The sequence below is a fragment of the Lynx rufus genome, unplaced genomic scaffold (assembly GCF_022079265.1).
Source record: "Lynx rufus isolate CCGP_SWC_20201006 ecotype Redwood Valley unplaced genomic scaffold, mLynRuf1.p SCAF_8, whole genome shotgun sequence".
Taxonomy (NCBI): Eukaryota; Metazoa; Chordata; class Mammalia; order Carnivora; family Felidae; genus Lynx; species Lynx rufus.
Window position 1 is genome coordinate 109,103,331 of NW_025814896.1, and position 20,676 is coordinate 109,124,006.

Sequence of the window (20,676 nt, forward strand, 5' to 3'; positions counted from 1 at the left end):
CAAAGATTCTTGGTATTTAAATGTAAAGTGCCTTTGATTTTTTTTTCTCTTAGTAATTAAAAAAATTTTATATAATAATTATGGTAAAATACTTTCATTGACTTTTTAACATCACAATGTTTTTCTGAAGAGCCGTTCCTAGAAATGTAGCTAATTATTTCAAAGAAAGAAAACATGATCACCAAAATCTTGAAATTAGGTGAAGAATAGGAAACACAGAATTCTTGAGTTCCAGAATAAATCCCCTTAGGACACAGCCACATCCAGAAGACCAGCATACGGTCAACAAGATGTTAGTCTCACCAGTTAATTCTAATACAGCAGGAAAATGATTGACTGGTGGCTGTGTCCGTGTGAAAACCAGTGAAGAGCACCTTGCCTGACTGGAGCACCGCCTGGCGATCCAGTCTCCTGCTCTTTACCTGTCGTTCTAAATATAGATCCTCCGAGGTTACTTGATAACCGCACCCCCCCCACACACACATTATTTTATTTACTAAATTCCTTAAAGCATATCTTTGTTGGGTAAACTATAGATTACTTAATTCATTTTTTTGTCTTTGATTCCCAGATGTATTGTAGAAACTGAAAACTTAGAAGAAAGAGTAGCTGTGGTGAGTCGAATAATTGAGATTCTACAAGTCTTTCAAGAGCTGAACAATTTCAATGGTGTCCTTGAGGTTGTCAGTGCTATGAACTCATCTCCTGTTTACAGACTAGACCACACATTTGAGGTAGGTTCCTCTAGTCATTTTGTAAATGAAGAATCAGGATTTTAAGAATCATGGTCTTTAATTGTTAAGCGCCTCATCTATGTTTTCAGTGACAGTTTAAAAGCTGGAATTGTCTCAATTCCACTGTATTTGTATTTGTATTGAACTGGTTGCACTTTTAAAATTAGGAATTCTCGTTAAAATGCTTTCACGGGCCCTAGCCTAGGTGACAAGAAGAAAAACCTTTCAGCACTTAATTTACGTATAACATAAAATCAGATACTCTCGTGATTGTATAAGGAATGGCAAGATAAACTAGATTTCACTCACACACCACACTCTTGCAATTTGTTCTGGGGTCCATGAAGATAGTGTCTTGATGTGGTTATTCTTAGAATCAAACTGATACTGTTGTGTTTGGGCTTTATTCTTAGCCTGGCACTTTGGGGCAAAACCTATGCTTCCTTTTATAAACTCACACTCTCTAAATTTTTTTTTTTTTACTATAGCAAATACCAAGTCGCCAAAAGAAAATTTTAGAAGAAGCTCATGAATTAAGCGAAGATCACTATAAGAAATATTTGGCAAAACTCAGGTCTATTAATCCACCGTGTGTGCCTTTCTTTGGTAAGCATTTCTTGAATTTTTTTGTGTTTCTGGATAAAACAAGATACTTATTTCATTAAATGACTGAATATACATATGTGTAATATAGCAGCAGAAAATACTTATTTAATAAATACCTAGCACCTGAGTCACCTTAGAATTTTACTCTCTTTATTAGGACTTTTTAAGATCACACCCAACATATACATTCCATTTTTTATTTCCATCTGGGGCAGCTGTTTGATATCATTTAATGCTTCTTTGTGCTTTATATTCATAGAAATCTTTTTTTGTTGAATTTTGATAAACCATACATTCTACAGAAGAGGTTTGGCCTTGGTCATTTATATTTATGATCATGTTTCTTGTAAACAGTTTCACATAGCTAAAAATCATACTGCATGCATTCTTGAACCCACACCTTCTATACATCAAAATTTTACCTGCCATTTTTTCTTTCCCTTCTCACCAGAGGAAGGAAGTGCCCTTTCCTTCCTTTTAAAGCTGAAACATGTACCATCCAAATCTTCACCCTTCATACAGGTTCTTCTATCTTATTCCATCATTTATTTCCTATATTTCATATCTTCAATATCTCTTTCACAACTGGTTTCTTTTTTTTTTTTCTGTTTGTATATATGCTCTGATGATTCTTCCTCTGAATGCTTACAAATATCATGCCTATTACACATATTATGGTTTAGGTTTTTTAGTAAGTGGTATATTTCCTTCTAGCCATTTTCTCATCTATAGCTATATATTTTCCATATAGCTTTAAGTTATACTGTCCTGATATTCTTTCAATTAACATCATGCAGTTATCACAAAAGCCTGTTTTTGTTTGAGCTTTATAACCAACCACTTTTGTATTTATTTCTCATCTTTTTGCCATGCACATTGTACATAGTCATAAGTATATGACATGTACACATTATTTACTTTCACTTACCATATCTTAAACTTATTGTTGTGTTTTATCAGTCTTCATAATATCATTTAAAATGGCTACATAATAGTCTCTAAAGTTGGTATGACAGTTTATTTAGATATTACTCTATGATTAGATACATAGTTTCCAGCTTTTTTGTTTTCCTAAATGTTGTGATCAATATCATCATATTTATACCTTTTATCTATATTTGAAAATATTTCCTTGAGCTAGATAACCAATCTATCTAGATACTTTATATCTAGCTGGGAATTTCTTGAGCTAGATATTTTACCAACCTGCTTTTTTATTTTTATTCTTTGATATACCATATTTTAAAATTCTGTAATCTGCCCATCTTCCCCATTATGATTGCTCTTGTTTCTGGCCTTAGAAAGCTCTTCCAGTCTAACAATTTAATATTTCAATCGTATTTTCTTCTAGCTTAATAATGTGACTTCTAAAAATCATATTTAAGTCTATTTAATCAAAGTCTCTTTTAGATATCATATGAAATCTTCAAATTTATTTCTCCACTAAATTGTTTACTTGTTGACCTGAGTATACTGAATAATTTTCTTTACCCAATTTATATATGGTACCTCCTTTAATAAATATTTTTTCCCATTAACTTATTCTATTAGTTCCCCAGTTTTAATGACTGGCACTTTACAATCTGTGATTCTCAACCAGGGGTAATTTTTGCCCCCCCCCCCGAACCCTTAGCAATGTCCAGAGACATTCATTATTATTTTAATTGGGAGGTGCTAGAGGCTTCTATGGGATAGAGGGCAGGAATGTTGCTAACATCCTACAGTGCACTGGACAGCCCCCTGACGACAAAAGAATTATCCAGTCCAAAAGGTCAATAATGCCAAGGTGGAGAAACCTTGCTTTATAGTGTTTTCATATATGATAAAGTTGGTTCGTCAATGCTGCTTCAGTATTTTCTTTACCAGTTTTGTCTCTTTATTTTTCCAAATGCACTTTATAATGGGAGAGGGTGTAATTCCCCAAAATACAGTTGGAACAGCTTATCAATTAATTAGGAAAGAACACTGATGATAGATACTTTTGGTTGTGAATGATCTTCATTTTTTAATAGTCAATTACTCTTAATTCTAAAAATTTTTTTTTAATGTTTACTTATCTTTGAGAGAGGGAGAGACAGTGCAAGCAGGGAAGGGCTGAGAGAGAGGGGGAGACAGAATCCGGAGCAGGCTCCAGGCTCTGAGCTGTCAGCACAGAGCCCAATGTGGGGCTCAAACTCACGAACCGGGAGATCGTGACCTGAGCTGAAGTCGGACACTTAGCTGACTGATTCTAAGAAGTTTTGATTTCCTTGGATTTTCTAAATATTTGATTATGTCTCTTCCTTTCGTCTTATTTCTGTGCTATGCGTTACAGCATTGGTCATACCTTCCCACACAAAGATTAAACAATAATGACAAAAATAAGTATCTCTGTTTTCATCTCCTTTGCAGCGGGAATAGGGGTGATTCTGCTCTTTGCTCGATTAGATGCTTTTTGTTATGTTAAAGTTTCTTTTCATAGTTATCTTCTGTATCTTCTGTGTTTTTGTTAGCAGTATACATTTACTTTTATAAATAGTTGCCATCTTAGTGAGAGAAAGATGATTTTTTTTTGTTTAGCAAATTAAAATTACAGATTTACTAATACCAAACTTTCCTATTTGCTGATATTAAAACTTATTTATTTGGGGCGCCTGGGTGGCGCAGTCGGTTAAGCGTCCGACTTCAGCCAGGTCACGATCTCGCGGTCCGGGAGTTCGAGCCCCGCGTCAGGCTCTGGGCTGATGGCTCAGAGTCTGGAGCCTGTTTCCGATTCTGTGTCTCCCTCTCTCTCTGCCCCTCCCCCGTTCATGCTCTGTCTCTCGCTGTCCCAAAAATAAATAAACGTTGAAAAAAAAAATTAAAAAAAAAAAAACTTATTTATTCATGGTAGTTTGATCTTTTAAATGCACAAATGAATTCTATTCATTATCATTTTATTTAGGGTTTTTGTATCCATCTACATAAACGAGATTGATCTGTGATTTTTTTTCTTTTTGTGCTATATTTATCAGCTTTTGTTATTATAGTTGTATTTGCCTTGTAACATGAGTTAAGTAGCTTTCCATCTTACTCTATTCTGGAATATCATGAAATGATCTAGCCTTTAAACTTTGAAATATTCCAATAGAAAAACCCATCTGGGCCTGGAATCTTTTGTAGGATGTAATTCTTTAGTAACGTTTTCATTTGTTCCTTAGTTTTTTTTCTATTTCTATTTTCTGATACACAATTGTCTAATTTCATTATTTTTAAAATACTGGTATTCAGTTATAGCCTCAAAAGCATTATTTTTTAAAATTGTTCCTATTTGCAATAGGTTTTTCCCATTTATTTTTACTTGTTTTACTTTGCTTACTTCAAAAAGATAAAATCTTAAACTTAATTACTCTCTGATTTTGTTGTCTTTTTTTTAAATTTTTTTAACGTTTGTTTATTTTTGAGAGAGACAGAGCGTGAGTGGTGGGGGGCAGAGAGAGAGGGAGACACAGAATCTGAAGCAGGCTCCAGGCTCTGAGCTGTCAGCACAGAGCCCAACATGGAGTTTGAACTCACGAACCACGAGATCATGACCTGAGCCAAAGTTGGACACTTGACCGACCGAGCCACCTGGTGCCCCATCTGATTTTGTTTTTTATATCATGTATTACCTTCTATCATTACTAATTTATTGTCTTCCTGAGAACTTTTTGCCCCCTACATTCTTGATAAAACTATTTTATTTTCTCTTTATGGTAAAACATTTTCTTTTTAATTATAAAAGTACAGATTCAGTCAGATTTAATTTTAAAAGTGGAATGCATCCTACATAAGATCTTATAAGTTAGAAATGATATACCTATCTGGGCACTACAGAAGATGCACAGACCTTCCACAGCTCATAGAGGAGAGAGTGTAAAGACAATTTTGATAAGGAGTAAAGAAACAATTCAAAAATAATTTACAAAAAGAGAATCAGGAGCCAGATGCATTTAAAGTCTATGTATTTTAAGCATGGTGAGTATGGTGCCAGTTCATACAAGGGACCTGGGTAGGCCTGATGTTCATTTCATTCAGTCAGTCAACAAGTATTTCTTGAGTACCTGTGAAGTATCAGGGACTATGTCAGGTGCTTAGAAAAAGTGAAAAATACATAGTCCTTCAGTGTGTTCACTGAACTTACAGTCACACTACTTGCGATATCCTACTGCTTCTGGTACAAAGAGGTAAAAAGAAATTTCAGGGCCCGTTCGCCCGACTCACTGTTTGGCCCCTGCGACCCCATCACCCTGATCGGTGAGCATTTGTTCCCACAGACTGAACCCTTTAAAGTACTCTCCCTCCCAAATGTATGACGTACCATAACTGATCTTCATAACATGTTGTTACAAGAAGAAAAGAAGTTTCAGGTCTGAAATCACAGAGTATGATTCTGTGTTTTAAGCTTGGCCATGTGATCTGGTGACTGGACACAAACATGCAGGCAGTTTGATAGGAACGGACAGCGCACCTGCCAGCTCTTTACCCTTTTCTGCCTGTTTTCCTGCCTGTTGAGCCTCTTCTCTTCTAAGGGAGGGCCTCTCAGCTGTCCCTGGTCTGTTCTGCTCTAGGAAGGTTTTTGCTGTTCCCAGGTTTTCAGTTCACGGGATTAGCCACACAGCCTATAATGGTTCTGACCCGAGAATAGAGCCAGATGTTATTTTATTGCTCCTTCTTAATTCTGTCTCTTCTGTATGGTGGTTTGGAGAAACTCCTTCCAGATTCTTATCCTTAATGCTGGACACTGGTTTTTTGGATTTTTTTTTCCCCCTCTCTATGGGAGGACCAGTGGTAGTATCTGATTCTTTTACTTCCTCTGTCATCTTACCAGAATTCTCATTCGGGTCTTTTGCTGGTACCACACCATTTACAGAATAAAAGTCAGGCAACTTCTTCCAAGGCTACCCCAGACTATGGGTCCACATCCCAATTTTTCTCCATATAATAAAATGTTCTACTCGTAGGTAAAGTGGACATATACAGGCAAACTAACATTTCCTCTAAGGTAAAAGGATGTAGATTCTTCCTTCAACCAAGCCTCACCTCTCTTCTCAAACATCCAAGCCTGTAGCATTGGCTTTGCTCTTTCCTTTCACACAGCTCTAGTTTTGCATCCTCCTTCTGTTTCTTGTCAATCTGCTTCATCTCCACTCTTATTTCCCGCCATTTTAGAACTGACTGTATGTCTCTTGCATCCTGATCTATTCTTCAAATGCTTTCTCTTCTATTCTGAAATAATGTGCTTCTTTTTATTCATTCAGAAGCATTGCTGAATGTCTCTGTGTTCCAGGCCCAGGGCTAGGTGTAATGAATCAAGAGACAAAACAGAGTCTTCCCTCAATAAGCTCTCTTGAAAGAGCAGAAGAATAAATTACAGTACCATACGCAGTAAATGTAATGCTGCATCGTAGAAATGTGTAGGTTGGAGATGAACAAAGTGCTACGGGAACCTAGAACCCTGAGAAGCCACTTTTTCCTGGAAAGGCTGGGAAAGGCATTAGCAAAAACATGAAACCTCATCCCTCTTCATTATTTACGTCATAATGCTTTGCTTTTGCTCTCCCCAGACAGCTGTCACCAGAGCAGGGTATGTAAAATGATCTATTGAAAAAAATTAAGCTTTAACAGTATATAATATTCAGGTCTTTGTATATACTTATACTAAATTTTTTACTCAAAAATTTATATATATGTATATATACACACATATATACACACATATATATATGTATATATATACACACATATATATATATACATATATATAGAGAGAGAGAGAAGGGGGGAGGGAGAGAGAGAGAGGATCCATGTTTAAACATTTGTTACTGATGGAAGTGTATGATCAACAAAATTTGGACACCCTCTCTTTGGTCACTTATTCTTCTTTTAATTAGCCATTATATGTCATAAGATAATTTCCACATTTTATCCTGAGCTCTTTTAAAATGCTACTTATGAGCATTTCCGCAACTTCATTCAAGTATACTTTCAACACACAAAACATCCCATAACTTAGTGCCCTCCATCTTCCCAGTGGCAGTCATTACACCACCACCCATTCAGTCCCTCAGGCACAAAGCTGAGAATCTTCTTTCTCAGCCCCCACCCTCTGCCCAAAACAGTTAATCAGTTGTTATGGAGTCTACCCCTTAAATACGTGTGCATTCCACTCTATCCCTGTGGACCCTAAGATAGCCCCCATCATCTCAACAGGGCTACATTCATCCTGCTAACTGATCATCCTGCTTCCCTTCTTAACTCCTTCTAACCCATTTAGCTTCATAGTCCAGCCAGAGTAATCCTTCTAGAATGCAAAGATGCTAATAATGTCCTAACTATTGAATACAAATTAAGCTCTTTAAAAAAGCCTCTTCATGATCCAATCCAGGTACTGCTATCCACAAACTCTTCATAGCTGGGCATTCAATGTGTGACCAGTAATGAAAAGTTGATTCCAGCTGCCCTTAAATATGTGTACTGTATGGGCACGTTTGTCAGACTGAACATTGAGCTAAGTGCATCACGCAACTTAGCGTAGTGGAGAATATAACTGGCTGCAAGTAAAAGAGCCAAGTGACAGGCAGATGTGGAAAATAAAAAGCCTGAGCATTTTAGAACACATCGTAAATTTGACTCATGAATGTACAAGCAAGAGTAGCCTAGGTGCTAGGAAATAGCCAACTAAGACACTTAAAAACTGGATACTTTTTAGAACCAAACAGGCATGGATGTCTATCATATTTCATTATTGCTGACTTATTCACTGAGTTTGAGTCATTTATCTTTACAAGAATGAGGACAAATATTCAAGTAGTTGAAAGTAGGCCTCTACCACAAAAGCCTTTGGACCCACTTGACTAGGATTAGAACCTAAGCGTCTGTTACTTTGTTCATTCCTCTCCTCATCCTGTGCACAACCTGCAGTGACGGAGGACCAGAACCACTGATGCCTTGCCCGCGTCTGTCCTTGCAGCCTGCACCCTTCCTGAGCCCATATACCAAAGCCCTGTGGTCTGGCCGTACTAACCAACGTACTGTCTCTGAGTATGCCTTCTGAGCTTCGTCGCAAACCAGCGCCTTCTAACCCATAGATGCTTTGCCTAGAATCCCCTTCCAGCTTACTCTGCTCATTTGACTTCGCTCATTGTTAGAGACTTTTTAGGCATCACTTCATCTGTGATGCTTTTTCTATTCACACCAGTCCAAGGCAGAGTTAGGCACACATCCTCGGCGGCCTCACAGCATCTTATGCATTACTCTAATGCAGTACTGACCAAATTGTACTGTAGCCCACGTTCAAAGCTTTGAACTCCTTGAGATCAGGGACTGTGTGTCTTGTTCATCTCTGTATCTGCGGTACTAAGACAGTGCTGGGCATACAGCGGAGACTCAGTCCTTGTGTACTGAGTGAATGAACTCAGGTACTCATACATTCCCTTTTCTTTAGTGGAAAGTACTTTAGGGGAAGACGCAGAAGCCTAAGAGACCAGGCCAAGAATAGCAACAATAGCATCAACAATCACAACCGTAGCTAATTAAGCATTTACTTTAGTCAGACCTTGTTCTAAGCCTGTACATACATTTACTCACTTATTTCTCACAACAACCCTGCTATCCTCATTTTACAGATGAGAAAACCAAGGCATAGAGAAGTTAAGCAACTTGCACAAGACCACACAAGTAGAGTGCAGCAGAGTTGGCTCCAGAACCTTTATGCTAGAATAGAAAGGAACTCAGGTGCTCCTGGAACCACAGGGCTGTGTACAGAATGAGAACGCCTGTTACCTGGTTCCTTCTCCTCCTCACCCAGCGCACAGCCTGCAGTGATGGGGAAACTGGAGCTCATTTTCGACATTGCCACTAAATCTAAAAGTGCTGAAGATCAGAATAGAAATAAATTCTATGCAGTGCTGTGTTTGCTAGGCTTGCAGAGCCTTCCACACTCCCATGAGCAAGCCTATCCAAGCGGTACTGCCTCCGAATTACAAATCCTTAGCAACCTTTGAATAAGCAGAAAGTATGATCCTCTGAATTTAACATTTTCCTCTTTGGCCAGAAATACGTGTTATTAAGTGATGGGTTATTCTTAAAATTCCTTTAACAGAATGGTGACTTATGTCAAATACCATGTGGTTTTGGAGGTACGGAAAATTGGGGAGTCCTCCTGATAAAACTCTTAAATTTCGTTAAACTTGGTCCCCTTTTTCTTGGGTATTTATAAAAAAAGTGTCACAGAATAATTTGATACTTACAAAAATGTTTCTCTTGATATTTAGTTAGCTAGTTGTTTCTCATAGAATGGAAATCTGTGCCTTAAATCTTTGGTTATGGTGATTGAGATGGTACATTGTACATACCTTATTGTACACGTACATATTGATTGTACCTATGCCTACAGTTACTGACAAAAAAACTAGCTGGTTCCTTTTTCATCCTTGAAATAATTTCATTGTATCTTCTAGGAATTTATCTAACTAATATCTTGAAAACAGAAGAAGGCAACCCTGAGGTCCTAAAAAGGCATGGAAAAGAGCTTATAAACTTTAGCAAAAGGAGGAAAGTAGCAGAAATAACAGGAGAGATCCAGCAGTACCAAAATCAGCCTTATTGTTTACGAGTAGAATCAGATATCAAAGTAAGTTGAATTATTTGAGGATACATTTTTCTAATTAAGTTTATAAACCGGCTGATGAAAGACAGGTTTATTTCAGAGAAGAGATAAAGGAAAATTAAAAATAACTCGAAGTTAACATTTTGTTAAATGTTTTCTGCAGTTATTTTTGTGAATGTCAGACTGCATTTAAAATATTTAATATTAATAACTGTTTATTTCTTTGCATTTAGAGGTTCTTTGAAAATTTGAATCCAATGGGAAATAGCATGGAAAAAGAATTTACAGATTATCTTTTCAACAAATCCTTAGAAATAGAACCGCGAAACCCTAAGCCTCTCCCAAGATTTGTAAGCATACATATATTCATATTTCTTTCATATTTGTATATCTTTTGCAGTTATCGATATCTGGTGATGTCATTAACACCATATGTGTTGCACAGATTAGTTTTCCATAAGGGCATTCGGGGATGAAGTGCACAGGTGATGGATAAAAGTAATGAATAAATGCTTAATAAATATGCTCAGGAATATTCCATTTGGCTGCATATAAGTGAGCAGTAATATTAATCTGAATAAATCCTGGTAGACGAAGAAATTGGGCAAATAAATAAGTTTTGTTTTTTGTTTAAAAAATATTTTTAATGTTTATTTATTTTTGAGAGAGAGGGGGAGGGAGGGAGCACAAGTGGGAGAGGGGCAGAGAGACAGGGAGACACAGAATCCGAAGCAGGCTCCAGACTCTGAGGTGTCAGCACAGAGCCCAATGTGGGGCTTGAACCCGTGACCCATGAGATCGTGACCTGAGCCGAAGTTGGCCACTTAACCGACTGAGCCACCCAGGCACCCCAATCATTTTTTTTTTAAACAAAAATGTTATCCAAGATTTACTTTAAGGGTAGAAATTTGATTAATTTATACCAATCCTTTTATAATAAACATGTATTTATGACTTTTCTAAAGTAATGACTTATGAAAACTTTTAACTATGAATCATTAGCCATAATAATAACAAGTTTGGTTAAAGATACTTTTGTGGGGGAAATAAAGTTTCCATTGTTTTCTTTACTTGCCAATGCCTGGCCAACTTTATGTTTAGTATCATCACCTCACTGATCTGAACATAATCTCTCTTGTTCATAAGAAAGTAAAAAAATCAATAAGTAAATATAAATGGCTTCCTACGTAACCAAGATAAATTTCAAAGTATCTGTGAACTAAAGCTTATGCAATGACCTCACAAGAAAATTTCTCAAGGCCTAAACCAGTTTCTCAAAAGATGGACTAAAAACAGAAAATTGGAAATAGCTATAGAGTCTTGCTCCAAAGAGGCTCACTAATAGCACTCTGTAAGAAAATTTCAGAAACCTAAACATATACACACACGGATGAAAACTCCAGCAATTTAATGCATTTGTAAATAGCTCAAATGATTCCAGCATCACAGTATTACAGCATAGTAAGGTATCATAATTCATAATAATGATCCTGGCTTCTCCAGCAAGGTTAAATTCGTTCAACAGGGTCTATTTAAAAAGCTAGAGAAATCTACAATATATCTTAGAAAGACTTCCATTCAAAAATACTAAGATAACAAATACTCTGGCATTTTTGGACTAAGACTCAGCTACTTAAAGAAATCCATTGCCTAATATTTTAGATAGCCAAGGCTTTATGGAAATGGGACGTTAATATTTTAACTTGGACACTTTAGTTTTAATCATTATACAACTTCTTTACTAATGGTTTATGGTTTTCCTAGATATTAGTTGAGTTTTACCAGGCATATATAGAAAAACCTTCCTTTCTGTTATGGTGTTTTAAATACTGTGTTTCTTTTGTTATGTTTACAGCCAAAAAAATACAGCTATCCCCTAAAATCTCCTGGTGTTCGTCCATCAAACCCAAGACCAGGTACCATGAGACATCCCACACCTCTGCAGCAGGAGCCAAGGAAAATTAGTTACAGTAGGATCCCCGAAAGTGAGACAGAAAGTACAGCATCTGCACCAAACTCTCCAAGGACACCGTTAACACCTCCTCCTGCTTCGGGTGCTTCTAGTACCACAGATGTTTGCAGCGTATTTGACTCTGATCATTCGAGCCCTTTTCACTCAAGTAGGTGCTAAAATTTTAAGTGCTTAAAAGTAGTTGTTAGTATTCTGTGTGCTAGCAGTAATAAAGAATCTGTATAACTTTTTTATTTTTTGTAAATTTGTACACAAATACCATTCCAAAAGATATTATTACAAAAATATAAAGCAAATTCTGAACTCCAGCAACTTATAATTTTTTTAAAAAACCTGTTGGAATTGCTCTCTTTAAATTTATTATACTTTACTGAAAGGACTGGTGATGAAAATTAGTAATTTAAGCTTGAAAATTGGTATTCAAATATTTGCTTTCAGTTGGTGAATTTAAAATGGCATCCCTCATCCAGAGAAAACAAAGATAACTCCTGAAATCTGCAAGGATTGTCAGTCCGACGCTTTAAATGCTGCCTCCAAAATTATTGTCTCCGCATACTACTCAGTACATCATTCCGGTTCCACCAAACTCTGTAGTTTCAGATTTTGCAGCAAGAATCAAGTTCAAACTCTTCCTTAGTCTGCACCATCTGGCGGACAGTATGTGGTGCCCGCTAATCCACTGCCTGTGCTTTCCAGCCCAGCCGGACAGATCTCCCAGACTGCACACTGTTGCTCACCCCTTTCTTATTTCTAGACCAGTGTCATCTAATAGAAATGTAATATGAGCCACGTATGTACTTCAAATGTTCTACAGCCCCATTTTAAAAAGCAAAAAGAATTAGGTGAAATTAATTTGATTAATATATTTTATTTAACTCAGTGTATGCAGAATGTCATTTCAGCATGAACTCAGTATGAAAAGTTATTGAGATATTTTACATTCTCTTTTTTGTTCTAAACCATCAAAATCCCATATGCATTTTACACTTACAGCACACCTCAGTTCAGACCAGCCACATTCACATGTTTAATCCACACATGGCTGGTGGCTACCAAACTGTAATGCTCAGCTCTAGCCCTTTGAAGAGACTACGTTTTATACATGGGTCACCCTGCTTCCACTGACTTTCTAACCAATTCCACGTGCAGTTTTAAAGCTCTAAGAACACACAGCCTTTTTCCATTTGTTCAGTATTAAATCCAAACTTGAATCCCATCACCTTTAACCCTCTCACAGCCACTTGCACATGCTTTTCCCATTGGCTGTCAGCTCAACGTACAGACCAAGTTCAACCCCAGTATCTGGCAGCACAGAATCCAGTCCTGAGGGACAGCGTGTCATTATTGTGGGGAGGAGGTCGAGAGGCGGGTGACCTAGGAGTTAGGAATCAGAGGATCTAACTTTTTAACAAAAATCGACTTAAAATTATTCTTTGAAGGTATATTATTTTGAGATTTGGTCCAGAATCCTATTTATTTATTCCTGTGTTATACATACATTTGTAGTTACCCAGAAGTTTGTCTTGTCTGTTGACCACCCTAAAGTGTGTTTGTTTGGAGAATTACTACATCTTGGCTTTATTTTGCTACTGGGGGTTATGGAGTCACATTATATACATATATTTCTGATAAGTTCAAATAAATACCAGGTTAAAAAAAAAAAATCCCACCTATTCTCCCCAATCCTCTAAAGCTAAGTAATGAAACCAGCATTTTTTGCAGTATACCCCACCTAAAATCATTATTTCTTCTGCCCACTTAACTGTTTGCAGGGTTTTTTTTTTCTTGAAGCAGAGAGCTAGTCTGTATTATAAGGATTCCCAAATAAGTAAATTATTGAAGTCCTGTGAAAGCTATCAACTGCAAATTCTACTTCTCTTAGTTTAAAAAGTAGCTACAAATGGAAGAGGTGGGGAAACGGGAGATAAGTTACCTGCTAGTTCCCTACTAGTTCCCTACTAGTGCTGAATCTTTACGATAACTAGTCAAAAGGGGAAGAAGGGGTCGTCTTGGAATGCAGTGGTCTGGAGCTGTGCTCTGCCGTATGTGGCAGTGGAACAGGATTAAATACTGGACAAGTGGAGAAACCACTGTTCCAGGAGTTGGGCTTTGTAGTCTTAGCTTTGGGGGTTTTCTCAATTTCACTTTCTTTGTGATAAAGAAAACACCTACTACTATTCCTTTTGCTCTTGGTAGAAACTGAAAATAACCAACTTTGAAATGAAAAAACCTAGCCAAGTCTAAAACCATCTGTATGTTCAGTTAGTCGCTTACTTAAAACTTACGTGGCCTGCGTGTAGTAAAGATCCTCATCTGCTGTTGACCTCACTTCTGCTTAACAGATCTGCTGGTACCATGGGGGCCACCACCTTGCCCACTGTGTTGCCACCACAGCGTGAACTCCCCCTTCCTCAGGGCCTGGCAGGAAAGAGCTGCCGCGCCTACATTCTTATGTCATCTGAACACCTGCCACTCAACAGAACGGCAGAAAGTTCCGTTGCCTAAGTTTTTCAAAAGGCAGTTTGACCAGAATTTTTGATCAGTTATAATAGTACTGTTTTGCTTCATATAGTTTTGTCTTTCAGAATGATTTACTTTAAAACCGTACTTGGGGCACCTGGGTGGCTCAGTCGGTTGAGCGTCCGACTTCGGCTCAGGTCATGATCTTGTGGCCTGTGAGTTCGAGCCCCGCGTCGGGCTCTGTGCTGACAGCTCAGAGCCTGGAGCCTGCTTCGGATTCTGTGTGTGTGTGTGTCTCTGCCCCTCCCCCGCTCATGCTCTGTCTCCCTCTCTCTCTCTCTCTCTCTCAAAAATAAACATTTAAAAACAAACAAACAAACAAACAAAAACCATACTTAATTTTTCAGCCAGTATCTGTTGCATACCTCACTCCTTGCCCAGTATTCCTACATCACATTTTCTCTGGTAAAGTTTATTTTTTTTTTTTTTTCAACGTTTTTATTTATTTTTGGGACAGAGAGAGACAGAGCATGAACGGGGGAGGGGCAGAGAGAGAGGCAGACACAGAATCGGAAACAGGCTCCAGGCTCCGAGCCATCAGCCCAGAGCCTGACGCGGGGCTCGAACTCCCAGACCGCGAGATCGTGACCTGGCTGAAGTCGGACGCTTAACCGACTGCGCCACCCAGGCGCCCCTCTGGTAAAGTTTATAAATCTTACTGAGAGAGGAAAAATAATCATGGTTCAAAGAAAATCACAGTTTAGTGCTTTAGCCATTGTTAAATGCTGCAATTCTCTCTTCGTACTGTGTTTATTTTTCACTCTCAGTAAGATTGCAAGCTTAACTAGAGAAGATACGTAAGGGCTTAGCAAAGCAAAGTGCTAAATGAGTGGTGAAGACATAATGCTGTAGGAGTTTACACAAACGATGACCACAGAATGGGCAAGAATGGTCACATCAAGCTTTGTGGTGAGGAACCTGGCCATCCTCTTAGTGCACCCACATACACCCTCACATTCAGAGCCCTGCCCCACACGCTGCCCTGGCCAGCTCCACCTTTGAGGTGATGATGACAGTGGTCCTGACCTGCTGCTCTAACAAGGTGGAGAGGATGAGATGCTCTAGGGACCTCCCTGTGTAAAGACAGCCTGGTCAGAAAAGGGAGCCAGAGGCCCCACCTGGTCTGTGTGCTGCAGATGAGCTTAGCTGTGTCCCTCTGCAGCAGAAGCTTTGACAAGAGAGGATGGTAGTCCAAGCTTGAAGCTGGAATGCAAGGCTTTTCTTCATAGAAGATTCTTGTAGGTGCTTAGTTTCTGATCTCAAATGAATTTGCAAAACAGGCTTTTGTGAGTTTAAGAAGTTATTCATGATTGATACAATTTTTGTCTATAGGGAAATGCTTATTTCTATTTTAAGAAAGACTCATTATAAATTGAAAGCATCTTGAACAGTGGTTTCAATCCTGACTGTGCAGTATGATCCCATGGGGAGCTTAAAAAAAAATACCTATATGCCCAGCCCCTGTTTGAATTAGACTGGTATTAGCACTAGGAATCAGTAATTTTTAAAAGCTGTCCAGGGGGTTCTTTTTTTTATTTTTTAATTTTTTTAATGTTTATTTTTGAGAGAGAGAGAGAAAGAGTGTGACTGGAAGAGGGGCAGAGAGAGGAGACACAGAATCTAAAGTAGGCTCCAGGCCCTGAGCTGTCAGCACAGAGTCGAGTGCAGGGCTTGAACCCGCAAACCATGAGATCATGACCTGAGCCGAAGTCGGACACTTAACCGACTAAGCCACCCAAGCACTCCAAAAGCTTGAGACTGAGAACCACTGAGCTGTCATTTGGGATTTGTACTTAACAAATTAATACTTTTTTAATTAAGTGGGTTTTCACTCCTAACTCATTATAAGTAAATTTGTTCACTGACAAGGATTTCTAGTATATACTTCTTGATTAGAGCATGTATAATTCAAAGAGGTTTTTTTTTTTTTTTTTGGCATTTTCCAGGCAGTGAGACCAAGAAATCCATTTAAAATGACAAATCAGAAAAGTGCCCTTGATTTACCAAACATACAAATCTAAGCCTGCGACATACATGTATATAAATATGACCAAAACCAAGTCTGTGTATGCACAAGTGTTTATGTATAGGTATAATAATTCTTTTTACAAGTCTGCAGTTTATAACTATCATAAGCTTTGTGTTTTTATTTTATTCCCATATTATACTAAGTGTACTACCATATTCTTGAGGCTTATCTCCAGGAGGCATATTTATTTCCTTTCCAAGAAAAGTAGAAAAAACATAAGTAGGTAAACACTAAAGGTAAATACTTCCTTAACCCCTGTTATGCCTAATAAGCAGTGGAGTGAATCATTGACAGAGCAACTGCTTCACTTAATATCAAAGTATAAAAATTCATCTTCTGAGAGATAACTTATTAGAATTAGCTGGATTGCTACCTTTGGTAACTGTGGCCTCCAAATGAGTATCAGTACATAAGGAAAGGAGATTAATGGGATAGATTGTTAGAAACTGGGGTATATGGAAAATAAACCCATAGCTATAGAAGTAGCAATCACATTAATAATCTTGCCAACTGAACCTGGAACATAAAATTATTCTTGTTCTCACCAAAGAAGCTAAAAGAAACAGTGGTCCAAATTGAGTGCTTATCTATTGTGGAAAGAGAGACAGGGGGAGAGACAAACCTGAGTTTTAAAAAATCAGCTGAGTCTAGTGTTACAGGAATTATTTTAGTCTCGTGGATATTATCTCTTCCGTATGTTGGTAATATGAGGCAGTGTAACATAGACAACTATGTTGATTTAGAACCACTACAGATAACTTAACCTTTTGTCTGTTTTTCGCCTTTATTGCTCTTGGGGCTTTGACTTTTATGGTTTTCAGGTTTTTTCTTAGATGAATTAATAATCTGTTGAAATGAAGCATTGTAAAATTGTCAGTGAGTTTCCTGTACAAAATGTGTCTAAGTGCCAAATATTAATTGATTTTTTTTTAAAGAAGTGTTCAAGAATATAGAAGGAAAAAGGCTATATCACTTTCAAGCTTGTTTTGTAATATCCAAAGCTGTAGTTATTTTGTCATGCTCTAAGAATAATTTCGTAAGTATATAATAATATTAGTAAGAAATTCCCTTTTATTTTTCAATTTACTAACATAAATTCATTGTTTACTACTTATTTCACACAGTTGAGTTTTCAAAATAATCTCTAGTAAGTGACATATTTTTATATGTCCAGCTGAATTCTTTGCTTGAATTGAGTTTATACATATTTTAAAAGTCTTCCACTAATAGAGAAAACTTTAGTTTCCTCATGAATGCTTTTCGTTGAATTATTATGGCATCAGGTAGTGAATCTAAAAGGAATCTTCAACATTCCCAGTATGATATTAACTCAATTCTTTATTTTTCTCAAAACTGAGACGTAATGAGCTTTTACGAAAAAGACTGTTGTACCCTTCTTTACTTGAATGACAAAAATAACATTTCTATCGTGGATGAATTTTTGCAGATGAGTTGAATTTATCAACAAAAGAAAAAAATCTGCTTCTCTTGTTTCCTTTCACAGGCAGCGATACCGTCTTTGTCCAAGTTTCACTGCCCCATGGCCCAAGTTAGTATATTTAGTTTAAGACTCCTAATTCTTGCTTTGGCTTCAAAAATTAAACCAAGTGCCCCCCTCCCTGCTAAAACTCTTCTTGGGCCTGGCAGCACTGGTACCCCGCTTGCAACATCTTAGAAGTGAGGCCTTCCCTTGTGCTACCTTTTGATCATAGATGATTTGCTTAAACGTATATACTCTTCATGCTTTTCGTAAAACCCTTTTCTCTTTTAAAAAAACATTATTATATGGGTGACTTCCACATTTAACCATTTCTCTTTCCCAACTGTAGCGTTCTTAGTAGTATTTTAATGCTCAACTTAAAAAAAAAAAAAAGCAAGAGCATGCATGCGCATATGGGAATGCTGGCGGCTATGGGCAGCGTCTGAGTCACAAGATACACTTAGCCTGACGACCTTGGCACAGACTGCAGGCAAATGACCGTAATTTGGCTTAGAAGAACTATCTTGTAGTTGTAACTACTTAAATCATACGGCCTAAATATTCATCACTGTTAAGCGAAATAAAGTGCCATTACAGATATTTGCTTTTATTTTTAAAGTCAACTAACAATTCACCAAATTAGTCCATAAATTTTAAGCTAATAGGTTAATGGTTTTTGCTGTCCTTCATACAAATGGTTTCAAAATGTATCCAATGGAAGACATTAGTTATAAACTAATTAACTTATTACATAGTCTTTTAAGAAAAAAGGTAGGTGATTAAAATGTTTCTCATTTGAATAACATCAGTACACAAAGTACTCTTTAAGTTCTATATTGTTATAACATTTAGTTGACAAAAGCTTAAAGGAAAATGAGAACCTGCCAAGTATAATTCTGGATGATCATTTATGTATTTTTTCATCTTTTTTATACTGTGCATAAACTTAACAACTTACATGAATGTTGTCTTTCATAATGTAATTATTTTATGCCTAGATTATGCCCTTGTCATCATAAATGTCTATAGGATGAGTTCTGATTAGAAGCTTTACTCACCTGTCTTGTGCCAGTTCATCAACTTTTTAAATCCGGTTCACTAGATTTAGTGTAATTTCTGTTTTTATCAGGGCTGCCTCACTCATCTTAAATAGCTCCATCACAATGAAAATGTTTGGATTAGAGTATGATGAACCCGATTTTCTGCCAAGGAGAGCCAGCCTATATGTAAGCAAAGTGAGGAGAGACCCCTCCCCCAAACACAAGATTCTTCCTGGCATCCTTTGAGACAGTCGCTGGGGAGAGCAGTTCAGATCAGAAACTAATCCCAAGGACTGACTACCACCTAACGGCAGGGAGATTCTATACTAATACAGTCAGGGAAAGAAAATGAGCCCATCACAAAGGCTTAACAAAATTACCATTCCAAAGGTTTCTCCCGGAAATCTGAGAATCATACCCAAATAAAAACTTCCAATAATTAACAGTGGGAATGTTATTTTGTTCAAAAAGCAAAATAACAGAATATCTTAGGCAGCTTTTTTTTCCCCTGAAAATTCTGCTAAGAAATTTCTGCATGCTTTTATAGCAGTTTGCTTTGATAAAGGAAATACTACCATGTATTGGTTTGTTGAACTGCTTTTGATAATTCTGTACATTTCTTTTAATAAATATAAGCAGTTTCCAGCTAAGCCTTTTCAGGATTAATAGATGAGATAAAATTCCTGTGAACTGTTAAAAAAAATTTCACATCCTACAGGATCTGCTTCAGTATCATCTATAAGTTTAACCAAGGGCACTGACGAAGTGCCTGTCCCCCCTCCTGTTCCTCCACGAAGACGGCCAGAATCTGCCCCCGCGGAATCTTCTCCATCTAAGGTACGTAGAGAGTCCTGTCATCTGGAGCCCAGAGTCATTACAGTTACATTAGAATCACGTGCCTGTGTCTAGTTTAGTTCCTACCAGATTAGGTCAACACTTCAGGGTATCTGGGCTTAACTGAGTTTAGACGAGGACTAAATACGGATTTATCCTGCGGTAATGTTTATTTCCTATCTTCTGAAAGTAGTTTTTTGGTATGTTTTCAAAACCCTGTGAGTCTAAATCATGGGTACTGTCCAGGAGAAAACAAGTTTAATCCCAAAAGAGTAGAATGTAGTCTCACGCAGACCACACAGAGAAAGAAAAGCAAAGAGGTGTGAAGCTTTATATATGAAAGCACGTTTTAAGTGAAACTTAAAAAACATGACCCGTCTGCGCCCTTGATAATAAATCTGATATGCTTTTAAATGGGATTTTCATAACAGTTCTGGGTTGGAAGAGACCTTAAAGACTTACAATAGCTATTTTTTTCCACTTGCTTAAATTTCTTTCTTTGGCAACTGTTGACTTGATTCGGTGGTTCTCAGAGGATCTGGAGAGCAGGGCACCTGGACAAGTCAGGACACTCTGTAGAGTGTCATAAAATGTGAACATAGTAGGTTTAAAATTGTAAGATTGACTTACGTTAAGTCATAAATTGTCTTAGATTGATAGGTGCACAGTAGCAAACAACAAAATTTTGAGAAAAATTAAAACTTGGAAAAAAATTGTTTTTAATGAATTGGCATAACTCCCTCCTTTTAAAAAATATGGCAAAACCCCCTGATCCGTGCCTCACTCTCTTCCAACAGTGTGTTTGAAAACCCCAATTCTTAATATAGTCACAGTACTGCATAAATTAATAATA

General features: G+C 37.4%; 1 protein-coding gene across 6 annotated transcripts in view; it reads left to right on the top strand.

The window, feature by feature from the left end:
- Positions 1-20,676, top strand: part of SOS1 (SOS Ras/Rac guanine nucleotide exchange factor 1) — a 146,213-nt gene that overhangs the window by 123,889 nt on the left and 1,648 nt on the right. For 3 of the 6 annotated variants that reach the window (XM_047069320.1, XM_047069318.1, XM_047069321.1), the window contains 7 exons: positions 572-734; positions 1,223-1,340; positions 9,800-9,972; positions 10,182-10,298; positions 11,804-12,068; positions 17,974-18,018; positions 19,708-19,826. In XM_047069320.1, coding sequence (XP_046925276.1) covers positions 572-734; positions 1,223-1,340; positions 9,800-9,972; positions 10,182-10,298; positions 11,804-12,068; positions 17,974-18,018; positions 19,708-19,826 — 1,000 coding nt within the window. Of the gene's footprint in view, positions 1-571; positions 735-1,222; positions 1,341-9,799; positions 9,973-10,181; positions 10,299-11,803; positions 12,069-12,358; positions 14,592-17,973; positions 18,019-19,707; positions 19,827-20,676 lie in introns of those variants that run through there. The other 3 variants (XR_006960289.1, XM_047069322.1, XM_047069319.1) reach the window with 3 other exon arrangements.